The sequence below is a fragment of the Rhinopithecus roxellana genome, chromosome 14 (genome assembly GCF_007565055.1).
Source record: "Rhinopithecus roxellana isolate Shanxi Qingling chromosome 14, ASM756505v1, whole genome shotgun sequence".
NCBI lineage: Eukaryota > Metazoa > Chordata > Mammalia > Primates > Cercopithecidae > Rhinopithecus > Rhinopithecus roxellana.
The window spans coordinates 5,146,444-5,171,820 of NC_044562.1; the positions used below are offsets into that span (position 1 = coordinate 5,146,444).

At 36.6% G+C, this 25,377-nt stretch overlaps 1 protein-coding gene across 1 annotated transcript in view; it reads left to right on the forward strand.

Annotated features, from left to right (window-relative positions):
• The window catches only part of LRP1B (LDL receptor related protein 1B), a 2,016,348-nt gene that overhangs the window by 1,110,392 nt on the left and 880,579 nt on the right, over positions 1-25,377 (forward strand). The window contains exons 8-9 of the mRNA XM_030916410.1: positions 18,402-18,624; positions 21,925-22,096. Of these exons, the coding sequence (XP_030772270.1) occupies positions 18,402-18,624; positions 21,925-22,096 (395 nt within the window). The remainder of the gene's footprint in view (positions 1-18,401; positions 18,625-21,924; positions 22,097-25,377) is intronic.

Sequence of the window (25,377 nt, forward strand, 5' to 3'; positions counted from 1 at the left end):
CACCAGTACCCAGCAGTGGGCTTGTGTATTACTAGAGACAGCTCAGATCCATTAAAGTTCTACTGTGCCTCTTAGCAGTATCTCACTTTTTCTTCTGTAGCCTAAATTCTTCTATTAATAAAGTTCATCAGCTAATTTAATATAGAAATGAGACTCACCAAGCTATTTTCTCCCCACTTACCACCCACCGTAGAAATCAATCTCTTTGAGGCAAGTTCTTATTCCTCCAGTAAAATGACATTTATCCCTTGAAACCTGTATATAAAATTACCTTTATTGCCTATCATCACCCCAAAATCTTACTTAGAAAGTCCTGCAAGAAACAGCACCCTATGAAACATGAAGTGCATGGGAGAGGAAGGAGGGAGACATATTTACATTGGGTGTTTTCTACATGCTAAACACTGCATTTCATTGAATTCATTCAACCTCATTCTTAGGCATTATTTCTTTTTAATTTTATGAATAAAAGATCTGGGACTCAGAAGTTGAGTGTGGCAGTTACCCCTTATCCACAGGGGATACCACCCAGGACCCCCAGAGGATGCCTTAAAATCACAGATAGTACAGAACCCTGTATATTCAAATTGTGTATTTCTAACACAAAAATCTGAGACCTGAAATGTTCCAGAATCCCAAACATTTTAAGCATCAATATGACACTCAAAGCAAATGCTCTGCTGGGTGCAGTGGTTCATGCCTGTAATCCCAGCACTTTGGGAGGCCAAGACAGGAGGATTGCTTGAGTTCTGTAGTTCATAACTGGCCTGGGAAACATGGCAAACCCCCATCTCTACAAAAATTACAAAAATGTGTCTGGCATGGTGGTGTGTGCCTGTGGTTCTAACTACCTGAGAGGACTCATGGGCGGGTAGCCTATATAAAGTGGGTATGCTGGAGAAAGGGAAGCGTCACATCCGTGGCAGGTAAGAGCAGGATGTTTATCACACTGCTAAAAATGGTGTGAAGTTTAAAACTTATGAAGTTTATTTCTATAATTTTCTATTTGATATCTGTGGACTGCAGTTGACGGTAGGTAACTGAAATCTCCAAAAGTGAAATTCAGGATATGGGGGTACTACTGTAACTTCCTCAGAATGAAATAGAGACAGAGTTGAAATTAAAACACAGGTCAGTCTGACTGTGTCTTTTGTATGCACCATCTTTTACCAAGGCTGACATGCACAGTGCCTACCAAAATGGATGCTCAATAATTATTTGATGAATGAAAGAATAAATGAATAACTGTCTCTGAAGTTTACACTACTTTTGCATATGCTACCACATTTGTTCAAGGAGTTGTTTTAAGTTATAATGTCAAGGTTAATCAGAAATAGAATATTATTTACTTTTAAGACAGGAAAAGCAGATTCTGAAACAAAATAATATTAAGGAGCTAAAGACAGGGTCACAAGGCTGGAACCAAAACTATAAGGATGCAGAAAAAAACAGAACCTGCTACTAAGAAGCAAAATCAGTAAGATTTTGCTAACTACATAAAGTTAGGAATACCAGACAGTGGAACTTAGAATTTCAGAGAAAACACCAAAGCATGAGCAAACAAATCAAGGCATGAACAGAAAATGCCTGCCAGAGAGGGATAAACTTAGGATCCCCAACAGTCTGCTCTCCATATCCTCCCACTATTAAGGGCTTCTTGATCAATTTTTTTTTTATCATTAGTATTCTTGTTTAAGAATGTATAAATTATTATTTAAATTGCAAAAAGTACTCAAATTTACAGTGAAATCATTGACAAATCAGAAAATAACACAAAAGTTAAAGATAAAAAGAAAACAATTACTGTCATATTTTGTGTCTAACATATTTCTAAGATGATTCCAATTTTATTTTATTTTTTATTTTTATTTTTTATTATTATACTTTAAGTTGTAGGGTACATGTGCACAACATGCAGGTTTGTTACATATGCATACTTGTGCCATGTTGGTGTGCTGCATTCTTGATCAATTTCTATGTGCCCAATCTATTTGCTTTCCAGTAGAGTTTTACATCCTGAATGTGAGTTGATCATGATTCCAAAAGGGTGAGCTCTGTTTAGCATATAGCTCTTATTGAAACAAACTATTTCTGTCAAGCTATTTCCTTTTGACACTAGACACGTATCAGTGGAGCACATTGGCATAAAAATTTAGACAATGATTATTGAGCAAGTCCTTTAAAAATTGGACATGATTTATATCTTTAGGATTATTCCACAAAGATTGTAGTCCCTCCTCTCAAATTGCTTAGAATATAATGCTGGATTCAAAACGATTTACTTTTAATGGCAAAACCACAATTACTTTTGCACCAACCTAACAGTATACCTCATGATCAATGAGATCATCTTTGACAAGGTTTTTACATAGTCTTCATAAAATTTTCTTGAATCCAGTGCACTAACATTAACTACTATTTATTAATGATTATGCAAATTTGTATACAGACTAGTATAAGTTCTAACTGAAATAGGGCTGTCTTTGAAAAGTTGATCTTATCTATTGATGAGAAAAGAGAAGGAAGGGAAGGAAGGAAACTAAAGAAAGATTAAGGCTTTTTAGAGCATTATTGCTTGCAGAATTATTATAGTGTGCTCAAATATAAAAGACTTGTGCATCTGTTGCACTCACTTTCAGTTAGCAATTTTGTAGCACTTTACATAGGCGTGCTATCATTCTTATTTACATATGTAGGAAAACTGATGAATAATGCACATGTATCAATTGACCTTTCACAGTCTCTCAGCACATTAGAGCTCTGCCTACAGTTATTTCAGTGGTCCCAGTACTTCAGTAGAAACTCAAAAGCGCAGTGTTGTTATTGCTGTCATTTGTGTTTATTAGATACAGAAAATGTTTTGTGTGCTATAGAGACAACTGACTCCTTTTCCCAGAGCTCTTACCTTCTAATTGGAAATGAAAGGCAGGAAGTCTGAATACTGGTTTTGTTTATTTGTTTGTTTTTTATACTTGCTAAATGATAGTTAAAATTCAATATAAATAGAACTATAAGACAGTGTGGGTTTATAAGTACATGATACTATACAGAACAGAAAAATATTGGGAGGAAACTGAGTATAGTACATTTCCATACATTAAGAGACCTGGAGTTTTAAACCAAACCCTGTAATTACATATCTGCATGATCTTGGGCAAAGCACTTTATCTCCCTAGGTCTCTATTATAATTTAATACTCTCACTATCCAAGGTGGAGAAAAGAGAATTTATCATGGTAATATAGAGGGCAGCATTAACTCGGAGTTTATTTTCATTTGCTACAATTAGCACTACAGTTTGAAATCATTTCTTTTTTTTTTAATTGACAGCATTATTTGCAGTCTTTGTTTACCATTTGTAAATGCTGGTTAGTAGACCCACTATTTAATATAATGGTTAATAGCAGCCTTAACACATTCCCTGGGACAATTCAAAGGTTATATATGAGCTAAGAGAAAGAGAACACTTCTTTCTTCATGCTTGCTTCTTTTCTCTCTCTCTCTCTCTCTCTCTCTCTCTCCCTCCCTCTTGGCAGGCTTTTTCTGTTGCACTTACACATGCCTCAGATACAGTGACCGATGCCCTTACTTTATGTGTCTGTTCAAACCATCAACCACTTCCAGCTCTCTGTGTGAAAATTTTAAAAACCTAAGTCAAATAAGCTGATTGACTCAGTCCAACTAATGTATTAGATGCCGCAGGGCTAGTCATTCACCATTGGTCTAATTGGCTAGGAAAAGGAGGCAGGGGTGAAAGGTTCTGCCATGTCAATGAAGCTGGGCGGCAGGAGTGAAATTCTGTGGGAGAAGGCAGAGTTTTTTCTTAAAGAAAAAAAATAATAATAATGAACTGGACAGATACTCCAAACTGAAATTTCGAATCATAGCACTTTCCATTTTACAATGAATGCCAATGTTAGATACTTCTTACTAGGTTCATGATAGATAATACAATTTATTTAGAATGGCCTCAATGCATTTATTGACAGTAGAACGTTTGACTTCTGTTTCTCTTGGAGTGATGGTAGGTGATCCAGTTACCATTTCCCTCAACCATGTATATTTATAAAATAAGTAGTTTTTAGTTGTGTTAGAAAACTTCATCCAAATAAACTTAGAAAACAAAAAGGAAATGTAACGGCTCAAATTTCATTTGGGTCCAATAGTTTTAAAAAAAAAAAAATACATTCCTCCTTGAAGCTGTCACTCAAGTTCTGAGGTTGACTCAGATTGGACTTTTACCCAAATCAAGTAGACAGAAACTGACAGAGAAGTGGTCTCCAAAAGAATTTTGGATATTGTGTTAGTCAAAGTTCTAACAGGGAAACAGAGCCAGTAAGATAAATAAATATAGAGAGATTTCTTACAAGAAAGTGGCTTAGGCACTTAGGAGTCTGGCTAGATTGAAATCTGTAGGGCAGGCAATCGGGAAGGGGAGGCTGGAACTCTTAGGCAAGAACTGATGCAGTAATCCACAGATGGAACTTCTTCCTTAGGGAAATCACAGTTCTGCTCTTAAATTCTTTTAAAGGATTAAATCAGGCCCACCAAAGTACTGAAGATAATCATCTTTACTTAAAGGCAGCCGACTATAGATGCGAAATACCTTCAAAACAGCACCTAGATTAGTGTTTGAGTACCTTGCCAAATTAACACATAAACTGAGTATCATAGAACCTGATGTTAGAAAAAAATAAAGACATGAAGACTGAGCAGCAAACAATAATCTAAGACCTTTCCAGGAAGAATTCTAATCCAAGTGTGATTGAAACAATCTGTTTTCTTCGAAAAACTAATTGGCCTACATATAATAAATTGCAACAATTGTGACAAAATTACCATTATTGCATAGCCTGCATTTTTTTTTTTTTTTTTTTTTTTTTTTTTTTTTTTTTTTTTTTTTTTAGATGGAGTCTCACTCAGTCGCCCAGGCCTGGAGTGCAGTGGCACAACCTTAGCTCACTGCAACCTCCACCTCCTGGGTTCTAGTAATTCTTCTGCCTCAGCCTCCTGAGTAGCTAGGACCAGAGGCACACACTGCCATGCCTGGCTAATTATTTTTCTATTTTTAGTAGAGACGGAGTTTCACCATATTGACCAGGCTGGTCTTGAACTCCTGGACTCGTGATCTGCCCACCTCGGCCTCCCAAAGGGCTGGGATTACAGGCGTGAGCCACCGTACCCAGCCTAGCCTACTATTTTAAATTCTTTGATTATGAGACTAACAAGAGCTTGTTACTAGACACTACATCCACCTGTCAGTCAATTAACAATCTGCAGAGCTACCCATCTCAGTCATCCCTGAGTATTCATAAATTCAAAAGCATCTGTATCCTCAATGGTCTTGCTTTGTATTTTTTTCTAGAGGTGGAGGCCAGGTGCTTTAGAATTCCCTGTGGCAGTCTCAGAAACTAGGGTCTAGTTTTCTGGAAAGAAATTAATAAACAGCCAGAGAAGGGAGGGCTGGTTAAAAAATGTTTCTAATATTTTGCTATTATTAGTAAGGTTGCAATAAATAACTTAGTGTATGTGTTGTTTCTTATTTATTAAGATGCAAGCTCAGGATGAATTTTAGAAACAAGAATTGCTGGATCAAATGGTAAATGAATATTTAATGTTGTTAGATACTGCCAAATTTCCCACCACAGTGATTATAGGAATTGGAGATTTCAGCAAGCTCCCCTGGTGATTATTATGCACAATAAAGTTTAAGAATCATGATTTTAGAGCATGGACATTTACCTTTTCAAGTATTAATCCTCTTGCCAGAAAAATGCACCTGTAGGAATACATAATTGCTGGCATACCTGCCAACACAGCCCTACACAGCTGGTTGTTGATGGAACCCCTGAAGCTCATCCTGGTCAAGAAACCCTGGCCTAGAAGCATCTGCAATTATCAAAATGCATGTTTTGCCAATGGAGTGAGGACAGTTGTTTCCCTTCACCAGCTTCATTTGGCCTTTTTAGTCTTAAACACTTAGCTTGAGCTTGATACTGCACTCCTGCCTAAAACTAAACCAAGAAATTTAGATAAAATCAGCATGAAGTATTGTTTTACAGAACTGTTGCCTTACTTTTTTCTAAGTACATTTGCCCCTCACAGCAAGGACAGTGAACACTGAACAAAGAAATCTTGATCTTTCTATAGTGTGATTTAATCTGTAGAATCATATGCTTTTATTACCACTGCAATATTATTGCACAGTGTGTTCCAACATCAAAATGAGATGGGTCCACAAGTATAAACAATGAATAATATAAAAGAAAGCTGTGCTGTAGTTAAAGTTTCATTTTTCAACACTGTTTTCCTCCATTTAGTAGGAGTTTGAAATGGAAATTGACAGTTCAGCTCACTGGTAATTAGCATAGCAGTGAACCAGATTTGTTCAGCAGTCCACAACTTCATGGATACTTACCTTAGTTGCTTCTGAGACAGTCATCTGTGTTATTTCAACTCAGAATGATGCCCTTACAAGCCAATAGGGCTTCCTTAAGTGCAGAAATTAGGTTACACACCTCTATATATCTCAAAGAGCAACTTTTGAATTCTAATATATTACATCAAATACTTTACTGGTCCACATGAATCACGTATATCGAGCATGAGCTTTTACTGGTATCCTGAAAACTGATCCCTGAAGGGGTCCTAAGATAGCACTGCCCTTGGTCATGAAAAGTAATATGCCAAAACATAAACTCTATTATTTGTATTAAATGGAATGATACCCTGCAATCTTATAAAACAGGTAGACTTATTGGGAAAAATATGAAGGAACACTAATTAAAATATATTATGTGAAAATTAATATTATGTTGGAATGCTGCTCTCAGTTGAAATCCTTGTCTCTATTCAGTTTTAATCATGAAGTCCTGACTCAGACTCCAAATTATTTTTTGAATCTCTCTCCTCTTTTCCATTTCTACTTTCTACACTAGTGCATAACTACCAAACTGGAATCTCCCTTTCCGTCACCCAACACTTTTAATCCATCCTCCTCACAGGGTACAGTATTATATTCTTAAAATTCAGGTTGCTTATATAAAGTAAACAGAGAAGCAAAACTTGTGCTAGATTTGAGAGCTAGTCTAAGCCTTTTAGGAATACATCTGAGTTCTATTATAGTCTGATATCATAGGTAAAATAAAGTGAATATTGAAGAAACGTCATTAAAGATGAAAATTGGCTAGATAAAGGAATATTCAAATCTAACCCAAACTAATCGTTACTCCTTACAAGTTCTCCAAGGGAACTGTATGCAAAAAGGACAATGAAAACAACTGAACAAAGTGATAATTTATGATTAGTTAGTAATTTAGACCTGAAATATAACTCCAGTGAGCTATGCTGGATAATCTGGAAAACATATTTTTCTATGCTAGAATGGCTTTACGTGTATTTTTCACCCTTTAGCTTAACTGCAAGTCTGAGTCTTATATCTTATTATTCCCATATGAGGATATTTATAAAAAGTCTGTCAAAGGCCAGATGAAAAACATTATATATATATGTATTTTATATAGAGAGAGAGAGAGAGGGAGAGAGAGAGAGAGAGAGAGAAAACTTAGTATGTGCAGACATATGGCTAAGTCCTAAGCATATAATACTGAATAAAGCAAATATATGGCCTCTTGGATGTTGTAGTCTGCTTAATAGATTTTAAACAACTTTATATGTGTTTATATCTATTTTATGCAAGTAAAATAGGAACTAGTGTTATAAAACACAGAATATCATAAGATTATGTCAGGTAGATCTAACTGATATTGGAAAAGTAGAAAAGGTCTTTCACAGGAACTGACATCTAAGTTGAAAACTAAAGCCAAGGTTGGAAAAGCATAGCAGACATTAACTTCTAGGCTAAGGGAAAATGTATATGAAGTGCAGAGAGGAAGAACATGCTTGGATTTTTTAAGGAACAGAAAGATGGCCAAAGTAATAGAAATAGAGAAGAGCACCACTGGATTTCCAAGGTGTTAGGAGTGAGGAAAGATACCACTAGGGGAAACTGGAGAGAGAGGCAGAAACCAGCTCATGCTCACCATTGTTAGTAATATTAGGAATGTAAGGTTTGATTCCTATTTCTCTCAGCAGCTATAGGAAGGTTTATAACATATAATCTACTTTTCATGTTAATGTGTTCTCTTTGACTAGGATAAGAAAACTGGCTTAAGAAACAGATGTTGTGTAAATTTCCAAGCAACAGATGACAGTTACTTGGTTTAGGAAAGAGGAGCAGAGAAAGAGGTACATATACAGATTTGAGATACACATTGAAGATATAACTGGCAGGATGTGGTGATAAGTTGGACGTAGAGGATACAGTAGAAGGTATGAAGGATAAATGCCTGGTTTCTGGAATAAACCGTTGGGTAGAAGGAAGCGCTTTTTGCCCAAATGGAGAAAAATGAAGGAACACATTTGGAGAGAAAGAGCAGGAAGTTAATTCTAGGTGTGTTACATTTGAGATATACAAAAGAATCTTAGCAAAAGTGTCAACAAAACAACTGTGTTTATGAGTTAGAAATTTGGATGACAGCCTAGAATATTAGAGAGTTATTGTAATATTAGTGAAAGTCATGGGAACAATCAAGATTGTCTATGAGAGAATTCTAAGATTCCAAGACTGAATCTGAAGTACTCCATTAGTAGAATTCTGGAACTGATCTAGAAAGAAGGGGTGGAGAAAGTAATTGAGGAAAAACAAGTCAGGTAGGAGGAAAACCAAGAGAGTGCTGAGAGAGAGAGAAAAAAATGCCAGGAAGGAGAAAGTGATGAATTTGGCCTGATGCTATGGAAAGGCCATAAAAGGAAGCTGAGGAAAGTCCATTGTTTTAACCACATAAAAATAATTGGTAACTTCTGTAAGAAAAAAAAAAAATAATAATGGTAAGGTTGGATGATGTATCATTGTGTCATGAAGTGTGCTTAAGGGGAAGAATAAAGTATATGAAAAATTCTATAGTGAAGTTTGGATGTAAATACAGCATGGAGAAAAAGGACTATAAATGGAGGGTGGTTTAAGGTTAAGAGAAAATTTTTATTGGTTTTAGAATGATAATAAAGCAAATTTGTATACTGAATATGATATTTAGTAGAAAACGAGAAGTTGAAGATGCAGAAGAAAGGGGAAATAGTTGCTGAAGCCAGGTCTCAGAGAAAGAGATGGACTCGGTGTATATTTCTGCCCTGCATTGGACTAAACAAAAAGAGAGGATGCTTGCTTCTGTCTTACAAGAGGAGAGGAGTAAATAATTGACCTAGAAATAGATAGATTTTAGCTGGGGCTGTAAGAAAACAAAGGATTTGCCTTTCTGTATGCTCTAATTTCTGCAGACAGAAAGAGGCAAGACCATCCTTCTGGAGTTCAGAGATGTGAGGTGAAGTGAATCAAAGGGCTGTGACAATGGAGAAAGAATGAGAAAGAAAAGTTGAAGGTTGGTGAGAGAGTTGAGAGAGTCAATGGGAACAGAGTCTCAATGAAGTTCAAAAGTGTTGCAATGGGAGTACCTGAGACTGATAGTTAAACATACAGTCAAGCGGAAAAGTGAGATTCTGTGTGTGGTTGGGAAGACACGTCATTTCTGGTGAAGACAAAAAGCATACTATTTATCACCATGGGAATCTGTGGTTGAAGTGTACTGGAAATAAAAGGTCATAGGCACAGAGGAGGCCAAGGAAACAAAGAATAAAATTTTGGATTACTTACCCTGTAGACATATCAATATCTATGGGATACTGACTTCCCTGGTTTAGAGTGGTCAAAAAGACAGAAATCTGGTTACTGAAATAAAAATAATGACATACAAGAATCAGAAGATTGTAGATGATTCTTCAAGGATGGGTGCTGTCAGTGATACAACCAGTTTGTGAGACCTTCAGAAAGCAGTGGATTTTACCATTTGAGCATAATATTCTGGAACATTCAAAGTGTAATCTTATGATATTATGGAGTTTGAGTATGGAGTGAAAGTTTGAGTGCAGATCAGAAGGGTTGGGGTAGGAAGAGGGGAGGTTGGTTTGTATCAGTGGACAAAATGTTAGCCTGTCCTACACTTTAAGCAGAAACTTGTATAAAGAAGGGTGAGAATGCTGCAAGATTTAGTCCTGATATTATCTAAAACAGAGGTGGGTTTATAGAGTTTCAATTACAGCCTAAGAATGAGGGATGCCTCACAGTCAAAATGTTAGGTCAGTGTGTCATTACCTTTTAGGCAGTTAGATGTGGCAGCTGCAGTGAAGTGTAGCCATGGGTGACAGGAATGAGCAAGTGAACATAAACCAAGTTGTTCTTTTCTTAGAGAATAGGGATGTGGAGTAAGGAAGGGGAAGTAGTGATGGATCATAAACAAATCAAGCTGTACAAACCTTTCTCTTGCTGATAGGGCCTAGACTCCACCTCAGACAATGACAATCTAGGGAGAGGAGATGGTTAAGCATTTTTCCCACCATGTTTCAAACTATGTTAGACATTGATGAAATATCTGCGTGACATGGATAAAAAGAAAAAATAATAATAAAAATGTACAAATCTTTCTATTTCTCCACACTTTTAGTGCTCTACTTTTATAGTGTCAGTTAACTCCTGGGTCTCAGGTTATGGAAAATGAAAGGCAAGTTGAAAGAAAGGCCTAAAAGGTTAATTTGCTTTCATCATAAAAAGGTGAATGAGAGGCAGTGTTGGGGTGAAGTGGGGATAAGGATGGCCAGCATTTGTATTCACCAGAGTTCAGCTAGCTTGATTGGGGAATGACATTTGAAAATCTGTGGTTTGAGTAATATATTGAATTTAAAAGAGGTAAAAATAATTTTTCTAAATTGTTGCTCATTATTAATGTTCTTCTTCCTTATATTTTCTCTAGTGACTACAGAAAAGATTTAAGATATTTTCAGTTTAGGCCAAAATAGTATTTCTTCATAAATAGCATTTTGACTCAGTGCCAAAATAGGGTTATGAGGTTTACTTGTGAAGATTACAAAATGAGTCCTTAATTTAGAGTTAAAATTTTAATATGAAATATTCTCTAAAGTAGAATGATACATAGGAGTGAAAAAGAAATTATTTAGGCAGATAGTGAGGGTGAGGAAGCCCTTGGTAAGGTTTTCCCTTTAATGAAAAGTAACCCCAAATCATTTTATTTTCTAACAATGAGCAGCCTGTAAAATCAAGCTGCAGACATAGACAAGCAAGCTGTAAGCTTGTATGGGTGAATGCTGGCAACTGTGCCAACAGGAAAGGCTACTTGGCACTAGGCATGTTCAAAATGGGAACACCATTTCTCTCTCTCTCTCTCTCTCTCTCTCTCTCTCTCTCTCTCTCTCTCTCTTTCTCTGTCTCTCTCTCTCCTCCCTCCCTCCCTTCCTTCCTTTCTTTTTTCTGCCAACCACGTGTGCAGTCAGGAGTAGACAGCATGGCCCTGGCCAGGCAAAGATCCAATTTGCATAATAAGATTAGGGTGGGGTGGCCAGCTTCCTCTGGTACTACGCAAACGTCACACCTGGTCCAACCAATCTTTGGACCCTATGTAAATCAGATACTGCCTACTCAAGCCTGTCTATAAAATGTTGTGCACTCTGCTGTGGGCCAGAAGGCCCATTGGAGTACCCCTCTTTCTCACAGGAGAGAGAGCTATTCTCCTTTCTCTTTCTTTGCCTAGTAAACCTCCATTCCTAAACCCACTTCTTGTATGTTTGCGTCCTCGATTCCCTTGGTGTGAGACTATGAACCCCAGGTATTTAGCCAAGACAAGGATGCCGCTTCAATGTTTGCTTTGTTCAAAATCTTTAGAACACAATTTTTCTGAATCTTAAAATAGAATGTTAAGTAATATGAGGGTTTAGTCATGGCATTTTGGCTTCCAAGTATAGAAATCTACCAAAGTTAGCTCAAATACAGATTTCTTTCCTGAGAGGAATCAGATAATCCCCTGTGTTCATAGACCTAAGGACAGGAAGTAAAGATGGACTTCCTAGGGCCCGGAGAATCCCTCAATCAAGGGAGACATGGCTTTTTTCATCTTGCCTCTCATAGCCCCTTTACTTTGATACACAGGCTTCAGGATTTTTCTCTCACATCCTCCCATACTACCAGTTCACCTTACCTATTTTACAGCAGCTGTGCACCAGGTGGACCCCATACTTTGCGGTTCAGATTATTGAGAGTAAAGGTCCTAGTGACTTCTCTCAGCCTATGATTTGGTTTCACTGGAATCCCACATTCATTCTTGGTCTAATTATGAAGAAGGAGGAGAGAAATGGGATTATACTATTGCGCATAGGGCTGCCCCTCTCAGAAACACTAAACGGGGCAGGTTTAGGTAAATAAGGTTGTTGAAAGGGTCAGCCACATTGTCTGACATATCCAATACATGTACACACACTTTTGGAGGAATCACTAGTGGAAATGTTTCCAGAATACAGAATAGCCAGCCGTCAGTGGGAGTCCACATGTCAAGTTTAATTTCTGTGTGTTTATGTGTAAACTGAAAACCAAGCACAAGAGAGATTTTTCAAACAACAAAAGCGAAATCCCCAAACAAGCAAAGATCAATAAATAACTGTCTTGAATAGTCTTAGCTAGACAGACAAAATAGCTTAATTGTTTATTATCCACATGCTTTAAGCGGCAGGAACTAATTGAATTTGAATTTAAACCTCTTATTTCAAAGACTCATTACTTTTTCAGATTTGCAATTGCATTTTAGAATTGCTATGCTAAATATTTAATATTCCTACTTTAATTCTAAATATACCTCAATTACTCTATATAATGTGGAAAATTACTTTCTTTTTTCAATTTTTGTACAAGGTACAATGGCATAAAAAATAAGGTTGTATTACTATTGATGCTTTTTGGATAACATTGTTATTATAAAAACAAGAAAAAAATGAAGTTCATAGTGCAAACCTTTCTGAGGAAAATATGTATCACTTTCCTGAAATAAAAAGGAAAGCAGTTGTCTTCATTAAAGACATAATTAATAAACATGGAGGGTTTGCCAGACCCTAATCATAGCAATATATGGTTCCCTATTCTTAGGTCTTTTTTTTTGAGACGGACTCTTGCTCTGTCACCCAGGCTGGAGTGCAGTGGCCCGATCTCAGCTCACTGCAAACTCCGCCGCCCGGGTTCACGCCATTCTCCTGCCTCAGCCTCCCGAGTAGCTGGGACTACAGGCGCCCGCCACTTCGCCCGGCTAGTTTTTTGTATTTTTAGTAGAGATGGGGTTTCACCGTGTTAGCCAGGATGGTCTCGATCTCCTGACCTCGTGATCCGCCCGTCTCGGCCTCCCAAAGTGCTGGGATTAGAGGCTTGAGCCACCGCGCCCAGCCCCCTACTCTTAGGTCTTACTCCCTTCTTAGCTAGTCCCCATTGTGTATCTTATGTAAAATACCTTGTTTTTTTAACTTCATTTCAGAAAAATCTTGTTGTGTAACCTAGCTTTTTTTAAAGTTAAAAATGAATGATAAGTCATTTCATTTTGAGAACCTTTTGAAAATTTCTAAATTCTATCAGTAAGTTATAACCAACATTTAAGAGTTCAGGACAGGGACTGACTATGCAGTTAAAGGACATGGACAGAACTTTGATGTATTTAAATTCTCTGATTTTTTTGAATTAAATTACAGAAGCATTATTTAAAATGGATATCACTGGCAAAAGTAATTCTTATTTTTATCAGCTAAAAAAATACATGCTTTAAGATATCAGTATGTGTAACAATTTCTTTCCTTTAAAGTATAGAAATGATTGGTGCCATAACTCTGTAAGCACAGTGCTCTGTCACTGTCCATGAGTGCTCCCTTTGTGACTTTTGATTTATGTTAGGCAAGTTTACCAATAATACTCAAAGTTTCTTACTATCCTCAATTGTATAAAACTTATATGATTGTAGTGAAACAGGCTGCTCATATAATCACAAAGATGTCAGACAAAAACAGTTTCCCATATCTGATGGGATAATGATACCAAAACAATAAAATGTTGTTTAGTAGAGAAGCTGAATTATGCAAATGGGATGAATAATTGGAAATTTGAAAGAAATGTTTTCTTTTGTGAACTAATAGTTAAACATCTTAGAAAGAGAGACAGTTGTTGGAATTTTGGTTTCTTTTAATATTAATTTTTGTTAGTGGAAACTAGAATGACATTTAAAAATAAATGTAGAACAAGAGAACAGCAATGCCCTTTTTTGTTGCATAACAAAAAGAAAGTTGATAATACAGGTAAGAACAAAGAGAGATTAAAATAAAAAAGTATTAATACTGCTATCCTAAAGGGAATGGGGCATAGGGCTGAATTGGGACTGGTCTCCACAACCTACCATGAGTTTTCCAGGGAGAGTGCTAAACTGGGGGCCCTTAGTTCCTGGTGGGAGGACATGCTGAAAAAGAGAGTAAGACCCTGGAAGTTTATTATAGAGTTAAGTGTTCAGAAAATATCGAATATGGTGGAATGAATGGGATTCCAAACCACCATCGTAATTCTTTTTTGTGTAATTTTGGGGGTGGATCATAGGCTTTCCCACTGTTTCTAAGCCCTAGCGGTAGTAACAATAAAGTGCAAAATCATTGCATTTTGGTTTAAAAGGCATAACATAATCTAATTATGACATGACAAAAATCAGACAGATCGCAAATTGGAATATTCTTCAAAACAACTCCTATCTACTCTTTGGAAATACTAACATCATGAACAACAAAACAAAGCTATAGAACTGCTCAACATTAAAGGAGTTGAGAGGAAAAGATGATTAAATACGATGCATGATGTTGAATTAGATTTTGAATCAGAAATTTTTTCTATAAAGAACATTATCTGTCAAAAGGCAAATTTGAGGCCGGGCGCGGTGGCTCAAGCCTGTAATCCCAGCACTTTGGGAGGCAGAGACGGGCGGATCACGAGGTCAGGAGATCGAGACCATCCTGGCTAACACGGTGAAACCCCGTCTCTACTAAAAATACAAAAAAAAAAAAAAAAAAAAAAAAAAAAAAGGCCGGGCGCGGTGGCTCAAGCCTGTAATCCCAGCACTTTGGGAGGCCAAGACGGGCGGATCACGAGGTCAGGAGATCGAGACCATCCTGGCTAACACGGTGAAACCCCGTCTCTACTAAAAATACAAAAACTAGCCGGGCGAGGTGGCGGGCGCCTGTAGTCCCAGCTACTCGGGAGGCTGAGGCAGGAGAATGGCGTGAACCCGGGAGGCGGAGCTTGCAGTGAGCTGAGATCTGGCCACTGCACTCCAGTCCCGGCGACAGAGCGAGACTCCGCCTCAAAAAAAAAAAAAAAAAAAAGGCAAATTTGAATAAAGACTATACATTGTACACATTGCTAAAGGTATTGATTACGAGAGATATACTGTGGTTATGCAAGGGAATGTCCTTGTCTTTCTTAACCTTCTTAAGAGATGGATGCTGAAGTGTTTAGGAATAAGGAGTCATGATGTCTAGAGTTTACTCTGAAGTGGCTCAATGAGTGTGTAAAATAGCCAACAGAATGAAATGTAAACAACTGGCGAATCTAGGTGAAGGGTATAGGCATTCATTCTACTATTCCTCAAAATTAAAAATTTTGTGTAAGTTTGAAATTCCAAATAACAAGTTTTTCAAAAATATGTGACATTTATGCCTCTGGCAAGGACTAACCATAAAGGCTTTGAACCTGTTTCATCTGTAAAATACAAATTATCTGGTACTTTTGTCTCTCATAAGTATCCACGGGATCGTGGAGTTTGCAGAGCACCATTTGCTTGTCTATGATTTGGAAAAGTATTTTATAGAAAAGAAGAGAGTGATTTTTAACCCAACAACATTTATATCACAAATGACATAGTTGAATTTTAAATATTTAAAAACCTTAGCTTGTGTTTACCAATTATAATACAGCCATGCCTCCACTAAAGAATGCCCTGGGAATGAAACCTTTCTCTGTAACACGAAATTTTAAGCTAAAATCAAGCACTGCTAAAAACAAGCACACAAATAAACGTTTATATTATTATGTGACTGTAGGTACTCAATAGTAGTGACTTCATGGTCATATTGCTATTATTCTTTAGAACTCTTTGATTTTTTGCATTTCAATTAAGAGTGAATAAAGCTCATCATAGTCAGGAATCGGAAGTCTGAGAAGGTTCAATTTTGATCAGTCATATATTTACATGTGTTTTTTTTTCATACTTGGCAGAAACTTAGAGAGTTATCTCAATCAGTTTTATCATGATTTAGAAAAAAATATGGGAATCAATTGCATCATTCTTGCAATAGAAGGTCAAAATCAATTAAAAATTTCTTGAAAGAATAACTTATATTTTCTGAACTCCTTCATCATCACCTGCTTTATATTCCTCCTCCATAACTAAACTTCCCAAACACAAGTGGCAAAAATTACTAGTATTTTACTGAATATCAGATTCAGTGACATTTTCTTAATCTATATTCTTCTTTTTTTGCTTTGTAAAGTGATTGACCCAGTCAGCCGCTCAATTTTTTTATTCTGAAAATGTTCTCTTTTAGATGTCTATGAACATCTGTGTTACTGCTAACTTCTGACCTCCTTTACTCTTATTTCTCTAAGAAACTGATTGTCTTGAGACGACTCTTTTTTTTTTTCAGGGGTCGGGAGATCTCATTCAATTAAGTCATCTCAAGATGACTTTAGAGAAGGCTTCCTCTTCAGACTCCCCTTTCCCGTTGTTAAGTGCTATGTAAACAGCTGCAATTGCCTGCTTCATAATGCTATCTAAACGTAGTCTCTACATGTCACATGATAGCCAGAACCTTAATTTCTCCATGCCCAAAGTCAAACCACCTGCACACCAACTCCTCTTCACTGCTGTGAAATGAACTAGTGAGAAAAAAATATATATAAAAGGAGGGGCATTATGAGAAAAAGTTTCATGTAGCAAAAATAATGAACACTGTTCTACAGTAAATAAGAGTGAAACTGGGTACTCCTTATAGAAACAGAATAGCTATGAACAAATTGATTTATAAGTGAAGAAAGCAGAGATGAAGGAAGGAAGTAGGGAGAGAGAGAGAGAGAGATGGAGGGGGAGAGGGAACTTGTGCATGCCAAGCAGTGATTTGATCGTTTAGCATGACAATGAAACTGCAGGATGTGCTCTTTTATTTATTCTTCACTAGAATAGAAAGATCTTCACCTAAATAGATAGAACTTGAAAAAATTAATTTTAACTTATGATAAACTGATCTTTCAAGAACATTTGGGGAAATATATACTTACAATACAATCTAACTTGTACTATTTCCAATAGTATGCACTAATGTTTAAAAATTAGTGTCTCCCACAGCAGAGAGAGATAAATTAAAGTTAAAGTTTAAATAACATGTTTAAGCTTGAAAGATAGCCCATACTGTTAGATAATGTAAGTATGTTGAGAAAAGTAACTAAAAACTAATTCACCAAGTTTGTAAAATCAAATAGTTTATACTCTAGGTAATCTTAATATTGCTCAGTCACTGTAAATCGCATTATTCTTGAGATTATATTTAAGTCAAGGCAAGATGGTCTTCTATTTACAAATGTAATTTAGTCTCATGAGTGGGTAATCTTGTTAAATATTGTCAGGTTAATTAAAATTGATTTGTGTTTACTAAACATAGTGAATACTAATCAAATATTAGACACTGAGGTGTTGGAGTTACATTTTAAACTTTGACAGACACCATTAGCGCTGCATGAAAGAATTTGTTGTCTCAGAGGTCAACATTGCTTTTCAGCCTTTTCTTCAAAATAAATACTAAGAAAAAATGAGAAGAAATGACCTATACTTCTTAAATACAATTTTGTGATTTGGGAATATTTGGGAGAATTAGGGATACTTTTGGGTGGGGAATTGATTATTTATGTTTTATTTCTGTTGCTACAAAGAGCACATTTGCTTTTTGGTCTGCTTAATTCCATTCCAGTTTGCTATTCTCCACCACTCACAGCATCATTGAGCTCCGCATAATAACTTTTATAGGAGACAAACATTACCAGGCAATTTGAAAGGCAGGTTGAAGATAAAGGCTGATAGCTCACGTGCCCTGGCCTGGTGATTTGGCTCACTTCTGAAGCTTACACTGAATGTGGTCGATGTCCATCAGCTGTATGAGGCTTAAAGAAACATTTCTCCTAATACAAAAATAAACCCACTATAATCATTCGTTTTGGGGACATTTTACAGTTGTTGGTTAACCTGCTCCCTTATGCCCTGCAATATTCATTAGCAGATTTCTCTGTTTATGAGTGATATTATATGGAAATGGTTATGGGAAGCTAACAGATGTAATCACTGAAATAAATTAGAAGAAAAAGTTCTGTTTTTTACAGATGGCTCCATCAAATGTGCTTCCCTCCCCCACCCTCCGCTTTAACATTTAGTTTTCTTTCAACAGAAAACTTTTCTTTACTGACTACGGGAATGTCGCCAAAGTGGAGAGATGTGACATGGATGGGATGAACAGAACAAGGATAATTGATTCAAAGACAGAGCAGCCAGCTGCACTGGCACTAGACCTAGTCAACAAATTGGTTTACTGGGTAGATCTTTACTTGGACTATGTGGGAGTAGTGGACTATCAAGGAAAAAATAGACATGCTATCATTCAAGGCAGACAAGTAAGTACAATTTTGTTAGAAAATGCTCCTAAGGTAATACAATGAAAGGAATAATACAAAAAGGAAACCAAGATTTGCAATATTGAAAATTTCTTGTGAAGTCGAGCTGCAATGAGTCATAAAAGTTAGAGTATATTTCCTATATTGGAGAATGTTCTTTTCACAGTGATATTGTGATATTTCCACAAAATTGGAGATGCCTCTCTTACTCTTTCTCCCTTCTATTAAAAACAGATAAGTAAACAAAAAACAAAGACAAAAATGCTATATTAGCAAAAAATCATTAAAATTGATCCGATTTTATGGCCTATTTGCTAAAAACTAATTTAAGTAGTTCATTCATGAGGAGCTGAACTATCATCTGTCCCCTGTGGCACTGCAGATATTTTTCTAACAAAAGCAAATGCCTGTTCCCAAAAGTACCTTTATTATTTTAATTGGTTTGATTAAATTTTGACTTCTGATGTGTTCAAGTACTTCCTAAAAAGAGAATTCTGTGAAAGTCACGAAGGTCAAAATTCTTCCTAAATGTGTTACTTTTTATTTTGCTGAATTAAGTTTTGCAAACAATGCTCAGTGAATGCCTAAAAGAGATTTCTCAGTAGAAATCAGCCTTATTTACTATAATACCTTTAAAAATCTGATTCTATCTCACCGATTGTGCTTATTTTATGTGAAATTCTTAGTCTATGGAGCTGAAATATGTGAATCTCTTTGGATTCTTTTGCAATGCAAGACAAGTATATTCTGTGATTATCCTTTAAAGTAACTTTTACTTTCTAATCAGCTTGAAAAATGAAATCCTTTCTCCTTCCTTGACAGATAAAGAGATGCACTAATCTGTTTGGGGTTAGGGGGAAACCTGTTCAATGTTAAAAGTGGGCCAGTGCTTTCTGTCTCACTTTCAACTGCCCCAAAAATCTTGATTCCTTTCAAAGCTCTTAGTTACAACCTTAGAGGACCTGACCTCTGAGAGGATTATCATGGCCCATCTCTTTACTTATTTGCCATTAAAAAGTTAAACCTTGTTATGAAGATAGGGAGTTCAAATAATTTTCTTCATGACTACTTTAAAAAGTTTTGAAAGCCTAAAGTGTTTAATTATTCTTTTTTTCCCCATGTCTGTTGCCTGTATTTTGCTTGTTCCTTAAACATATGCTAAGTCTGCCACTAAATAATCCAACATAGATACAGTTTTTGAAGTACTGGTGCTGAAGGCAAAATGGTTTACCTACTGCTCCAGGCTTCTCCTACCTCTGCCTAGGGGATAATTAGCAGAGGTGTTTATTTTAGGGGAAATAGTATTTTCTGAAGGAAGATAGGGACATAGTGAGTGAATTTTGCCTTTACTGGATGAACATATTTTCCACCTTGACCAATTGCCTCTTATGTAGCAGGCTTTTTCTCCTGGGTTATGAATTGGCAGTCATGTAGACAACAATGTTGATATCCCATCACTACAGGCTTCCTGGTTAATGGCCCCAAACTTTGAGCAAAACATGCATGAGACTAATGGCAAGGGAAGAGTCTTGAGCTTGCTTATAATTTTTGTAGGACAAAGTATTATCCAAGTCAAAATTTGGCCATAGACATTTTTAGTAAATTTGATGTCAGCTAGGGGGAAAATGATATTAGTAAATACACACTTGACTACACCCACACATAAGTACAACACATGCCCATACTGTGGAATAACAAGTACATAGAAAATAACTATTTGGACTATAACGTGGAATAGTTCTCCCTAGTAATTCTCATATTTTATGTCCAAACTAAGCATGAAGAAATGAGATAAAACCCAAAAACATCATGTAAAGCCAGTCTTCTTTTAGTCACATCTCATACAAGAAGACCAGAAATAGAACTAATGAGTCATATATGCTAGAAAGATAAATCAAATGTTTTTGTTTAAACTACAGAACTGGCAAGATTTTCTGGTTAAAATAGAACATTTTGTGATTTTTGTTCTATAAGTATTTTTATAATCAAACCACACATACTTTTTCAAATTCTCTTAACTGCAAAGCTATGTATTATAAGTGTGCGATGTAATGCCAAAAGTAGTGACAGATGCTTTTTCAACAAAATCTCTGCAGCAAGTCAATTGGCAACTTCACTATACCCTGGAACAGAACCATTTTAAATTAAGTAAAGGAGTAGCCAAAGGCAACGTGCCTAGCATGTGCCTTTTTATCAGAAAATCAGTACATGTATTCTTCCTTTTGCTCCAGGGGAAAACTTTCTAAGTTCAAGATGTCCATTCTTCCCCATAAACCCCAAGACCTTTGCCAAAGAGAAGAGCCGGACTGTTAACTAAGAATATGAATAGCAATAAACATCGTAATTCTCAAAAGAAACAGTTATATTTCCTATTATAAATTGGCTTTAGAAATAATGCTATTTCTGAGTGAAATGGTGACATTTATTTACAATGATTGCAAATATGTAATTTCTTTGTATATTACTTTCAGTGCTGGAGCAAGTGCTAGTCTAAACATAACTTAGGACAAAAAAATTGGATTTTGACTTTATAAAACAAATCTTCAGAGGTGCTTTCTCATTAGTCATTTCACAGGCAGAGCTATGTTTTTGCAGCTTCTACATATCCATTATTGTATAAACAAGTAACCCTGAAAATATCTCAAATTATATATAACAGTATCATAGGAATATTATTGAATGTGCTTGAAAGTGTTACTCTCAGAAGCCTTTGAAAAATAACTACTAAATATGCTTTCTTAGTGACACATGAATAAAATTTTCTCCCTACATTTGGAACTGTTTTAAACACTACTACATAATGTTTTCTTTTCTTTTCTTTTCTTTTTTTTTTTTTTTTTTTTTTTTGAGACGGAGTCGAGCTCTGTCGCCCAGGCTGGAGTGCAGTGGCCGGATCTCCACTCACTGCAAGCTCCGCCTCCCGGGTTTACACCATTCTCCTGCCTCAGCCTCCCCAGTAGCTGGGACTACAGGCGCCCGCCACCACACTCAGCTAATTTTTTGTACTTTTAGTAGAGACGGGGTTTCACCATGTTAGCCAGGGTGGTCTCGATATCCTGACCTTATGATCTGCCCGCCTCAGCCTCCCAAAGTGCTAGGATTACAGGCGTGAGCCACCGTGCCCGGCAAAAAAAAAAGTTTTAATCAGTGAAATGTTGAACTCCTTGAGAAAAAGTAAATAACATCCTTGTGGTTCTCCTGCTGTAGCCATTTTCCATACTAGTAAATAGCAATCAGCTTTTTTTTCAAAGTGAAAGCTACATAATTAAAAATCATAGTTATGTTTTGCCCTCTTTATAGGTCAGACATCTTTATGGTATAACTGTGTTCGAAGATTATTTGTATGCGACCAATTCTGATAACTACAATATCATAAGGATAAACAGATTTAATGGCACTGATATTCACTCATTAATTAAAATGGAGAATGCTCGGGGAATCCGAATTTATCAGAAAAGAACTCAACCGACAGGTAAGTGGGAAGGCTTCTTTCTAACCTTCCTAATGGTAGATTGAATGGGGATATAGTCCTTGTGCTTTTGTATGGTGTTGAAGTGAGTGAGTCATAAATTCTCTGCTTTGACAGCAAAAGTGGGCATGTCTGCTTGTTAGATGGAATAGAGCTCCCGTCACAAGTCTAAATGACAAATTGTTCAGTTCCCAGTGAATCGTTTCTACGATAGAATTGAAATGATAGCTAGATTTAGATTCAGGAAGGGCCTTTCAGTCGTGATGTATATAGACAGGAAACCCAGATGCTAAGGTTTTTTTTTTTTATTTTTTAATATCATTTTGGTAGACAAATTTAAAATCAAGTGACTGCCTTGCAGTATCTCTCCAGTGTTTACCATAGTCATTGGGCTCTCCCAACTTAACATTTCAATTGTTCTTTAACACATATTCATTAAAAAGTAATTTTCAATGAGAAGGCTGCAGTTTTTCTCAGAAAAACTAACCAATTGTTTTTTACAGGAGATTAGTGATGCTGTTCATCAATACAATTTATGTTCAGTCATATATAAAATAAGAAAATATCAAAAACCACCTATTCTATACTTATATTTCAAATCAAAACTAGCCTAGAATTATCTAAGCATTAGTGTATATCTAATCATGGCTGTACATTGTCACAAATATGTTTAGAACAGATTCAAATATAAAATTCTGTAGATAGCCTTATTAGAGTTTAATATTAGGATTTATTCATTCATTAATTTTTCATGGACAATCTACTATGTTCCAGGAACTATTCTATGTATACTGTGAATACAGAAGTGAATAAAACAGACAGAATAGTCTTGCCTTTATGAGTTTGCACTCCAGCGGAGAAGCTATAATACAGAATAACTAAGTAAATTATGTATTATATTAGAAGATAATAAGTGCTATAGAGAAAATAAAGAAGGTAAGGAGGATAAAGAGTGTTAGAAATGGGAGCAGTCTTCAATTTTATATGGAATAGTCAAAAGAAGTTCCATTGAAAAGATGACATTAAATGATGACTTGAGGTATTCGAAGGAGAAAGTCATGGGGATTGTATTAGTCCATTTTCACGTTGCTGATAAAGACATACTCAAGACTGGGCAATTTACAAAAGAAAGAGGTTTAATTGGGCTTACAGTTCCACATGGCTGGGGAAGCCTCACAATCATGGCAGAAGGCAAGGAGGAGCAAGTCCCATCTTATGTGGATGGCAGCAGGCAGAGAGCTTGTGCAGGGAAACCCCACTTTTTAAAACCATCAGATCTCAGGAGACTTATTTGCTATCACAAGAACAGCATGGGAAAGACCTGCCTCCATGATTCCATTACCTCCTACTGGGTCCCTCCCACAATACATGGGAATTCAAGATGAGATTTGGGTGGGGACACAGCCAAACCATACCAGAGATATCTGGGCAAAAACATTGGAGGTGGTGGGATGAGCAAGCACAAAAGCCATGAGGAAAGAACATGTCTAGACTGTTCAGGGAGTGACAAGCATACCTGTGTGTCTAGAGCAGAATGAATGAAGAAAAGAGAAGTAGGAAATGAGGCTGGAGAAACAAAGGAGGATCATAACAAGTAGGGCTCTGTAGACTATTATGAAAAACTTTTCCTTATACTTTTAGTGAGATGGGAAGTCCTTAGAAACCATTAAACAGAAAAATCTCACGGTATGACTTACATTTTTAAAGAATCAATATGGCGGCTGGGCGCGGTGGCTCACGCCTGTAATCTCAGCACTTTGGGAGGCTGAGACGGGTGGATCACGAGGTCAGGAAATCAAGACCATCCTGGCTAACACGGTGAAACCCTGTCTCTACTGAAAATTCAAAAAATTAGCTGGACGTGGTGGCGGACGCCTGTAGTCCCAGCTACTCGGGAGGCTGAGACAGGAGAATGGTGTGAACCCGGGAGGTGGAGCTTGCAGTGAGCTGAGATTGCACCACTGCACTCCAGCCTGGGCTACAGAGCGAGACTCTGTCTCAAAAAAAAAAAAAAAAAAAAAAAAAAAAGAAGGAACCAATATGGCTACTCTGTTTATAATAGGTAGTGGGGAGGAAAAGGGTGGGAAGTTACAGAGGATGGTGGATTGGATCAAGATGGCAGCAGTGAAGGTGGGGAGAATAGGGAAATTCAGAATATAGGCAAATATAGAGCCAATAGGATTTTCTGATACATTAGATGTGGAGTATAAATAAAAAGAGAATCAAGGATAATGCCAATGGTCTAGCTAGAGCAGTTGGAATAATTTAGTTATTTTTTAGATGGGAAAACTAAGCTTAGAGTGAATTTAGGACAAAGATAGTAAATGTAATTTTCATGAGTTACTTTAAATGTTTATTATAAATTAAAGTGCAAATATTTAAATATACAACTCTGGAGATGAAGGGGGAAAGTCCAGGCTTGAGATACCAATTTGGGAGTCATTGACAGATAGGTGACATTTACAGCCATGACTATGGATGTGAACGTGAAGGCAGTAAATACAAATGGAGAAGTAAGCATTCCAGGTAATGTACACTGGTATGCTCCAGCAATAAGTCACAAAGAATAGGAAAAACCAAAAGAGGAGACTGAGATGAAGCTCCTTAAAATCCAATTGACCATTGGATTTAGTAGCACGAAGCTCACTGGGATCTGACAAGGGCAGTTTCAGGATAAACTGAATACATGAGTAGAATGGGTTTGAGAGAGGAAGGAAAAGAATTGTAGAAAATGATCATTGTAGCTTTGCATAGTGTGGATGTAAGTTAGAGGAGAGAAATGGAGAGCTCGTTGAAGGAAGGATCGTTGTGGGAATTTGAGTTAAAAGATTATTTTATTAGATGTAGAAATAATGGTACATTTGCATGTTGATGGGCATGATCCAAAGGAAAAAGCAAAAGTGTTGATGAGGGTGAGAAAGTGGAGAGTTGGTGATTAGTTGAGAGGAGATGTGATCTGTTATATAAGTGGCGAGAGGTTAGAAAATAAAAATAACACTCGGCAGGGAAAAAATAGTTAAAATTGCATTTCACTTATATTCCCACTTAGAGAATGAAGAATACAAAGAGAATAGGCATAATTATTAAAAGCATAGTAGTTTTATTATGAAGAGAATATTGCCATGGTATTCATCACCATTTCAAACAAGTGGGTGATCTAAAAGAAACATAATTAAGAACCAAGAATGGGCTGCCCTTGGGGAAAGAGGATCTGGGATCCAGTTGGTGCAGCTTATGGCTTGTCCCTGTGCGTACAGTTGTTAAATTATTATTTTATTTTTATT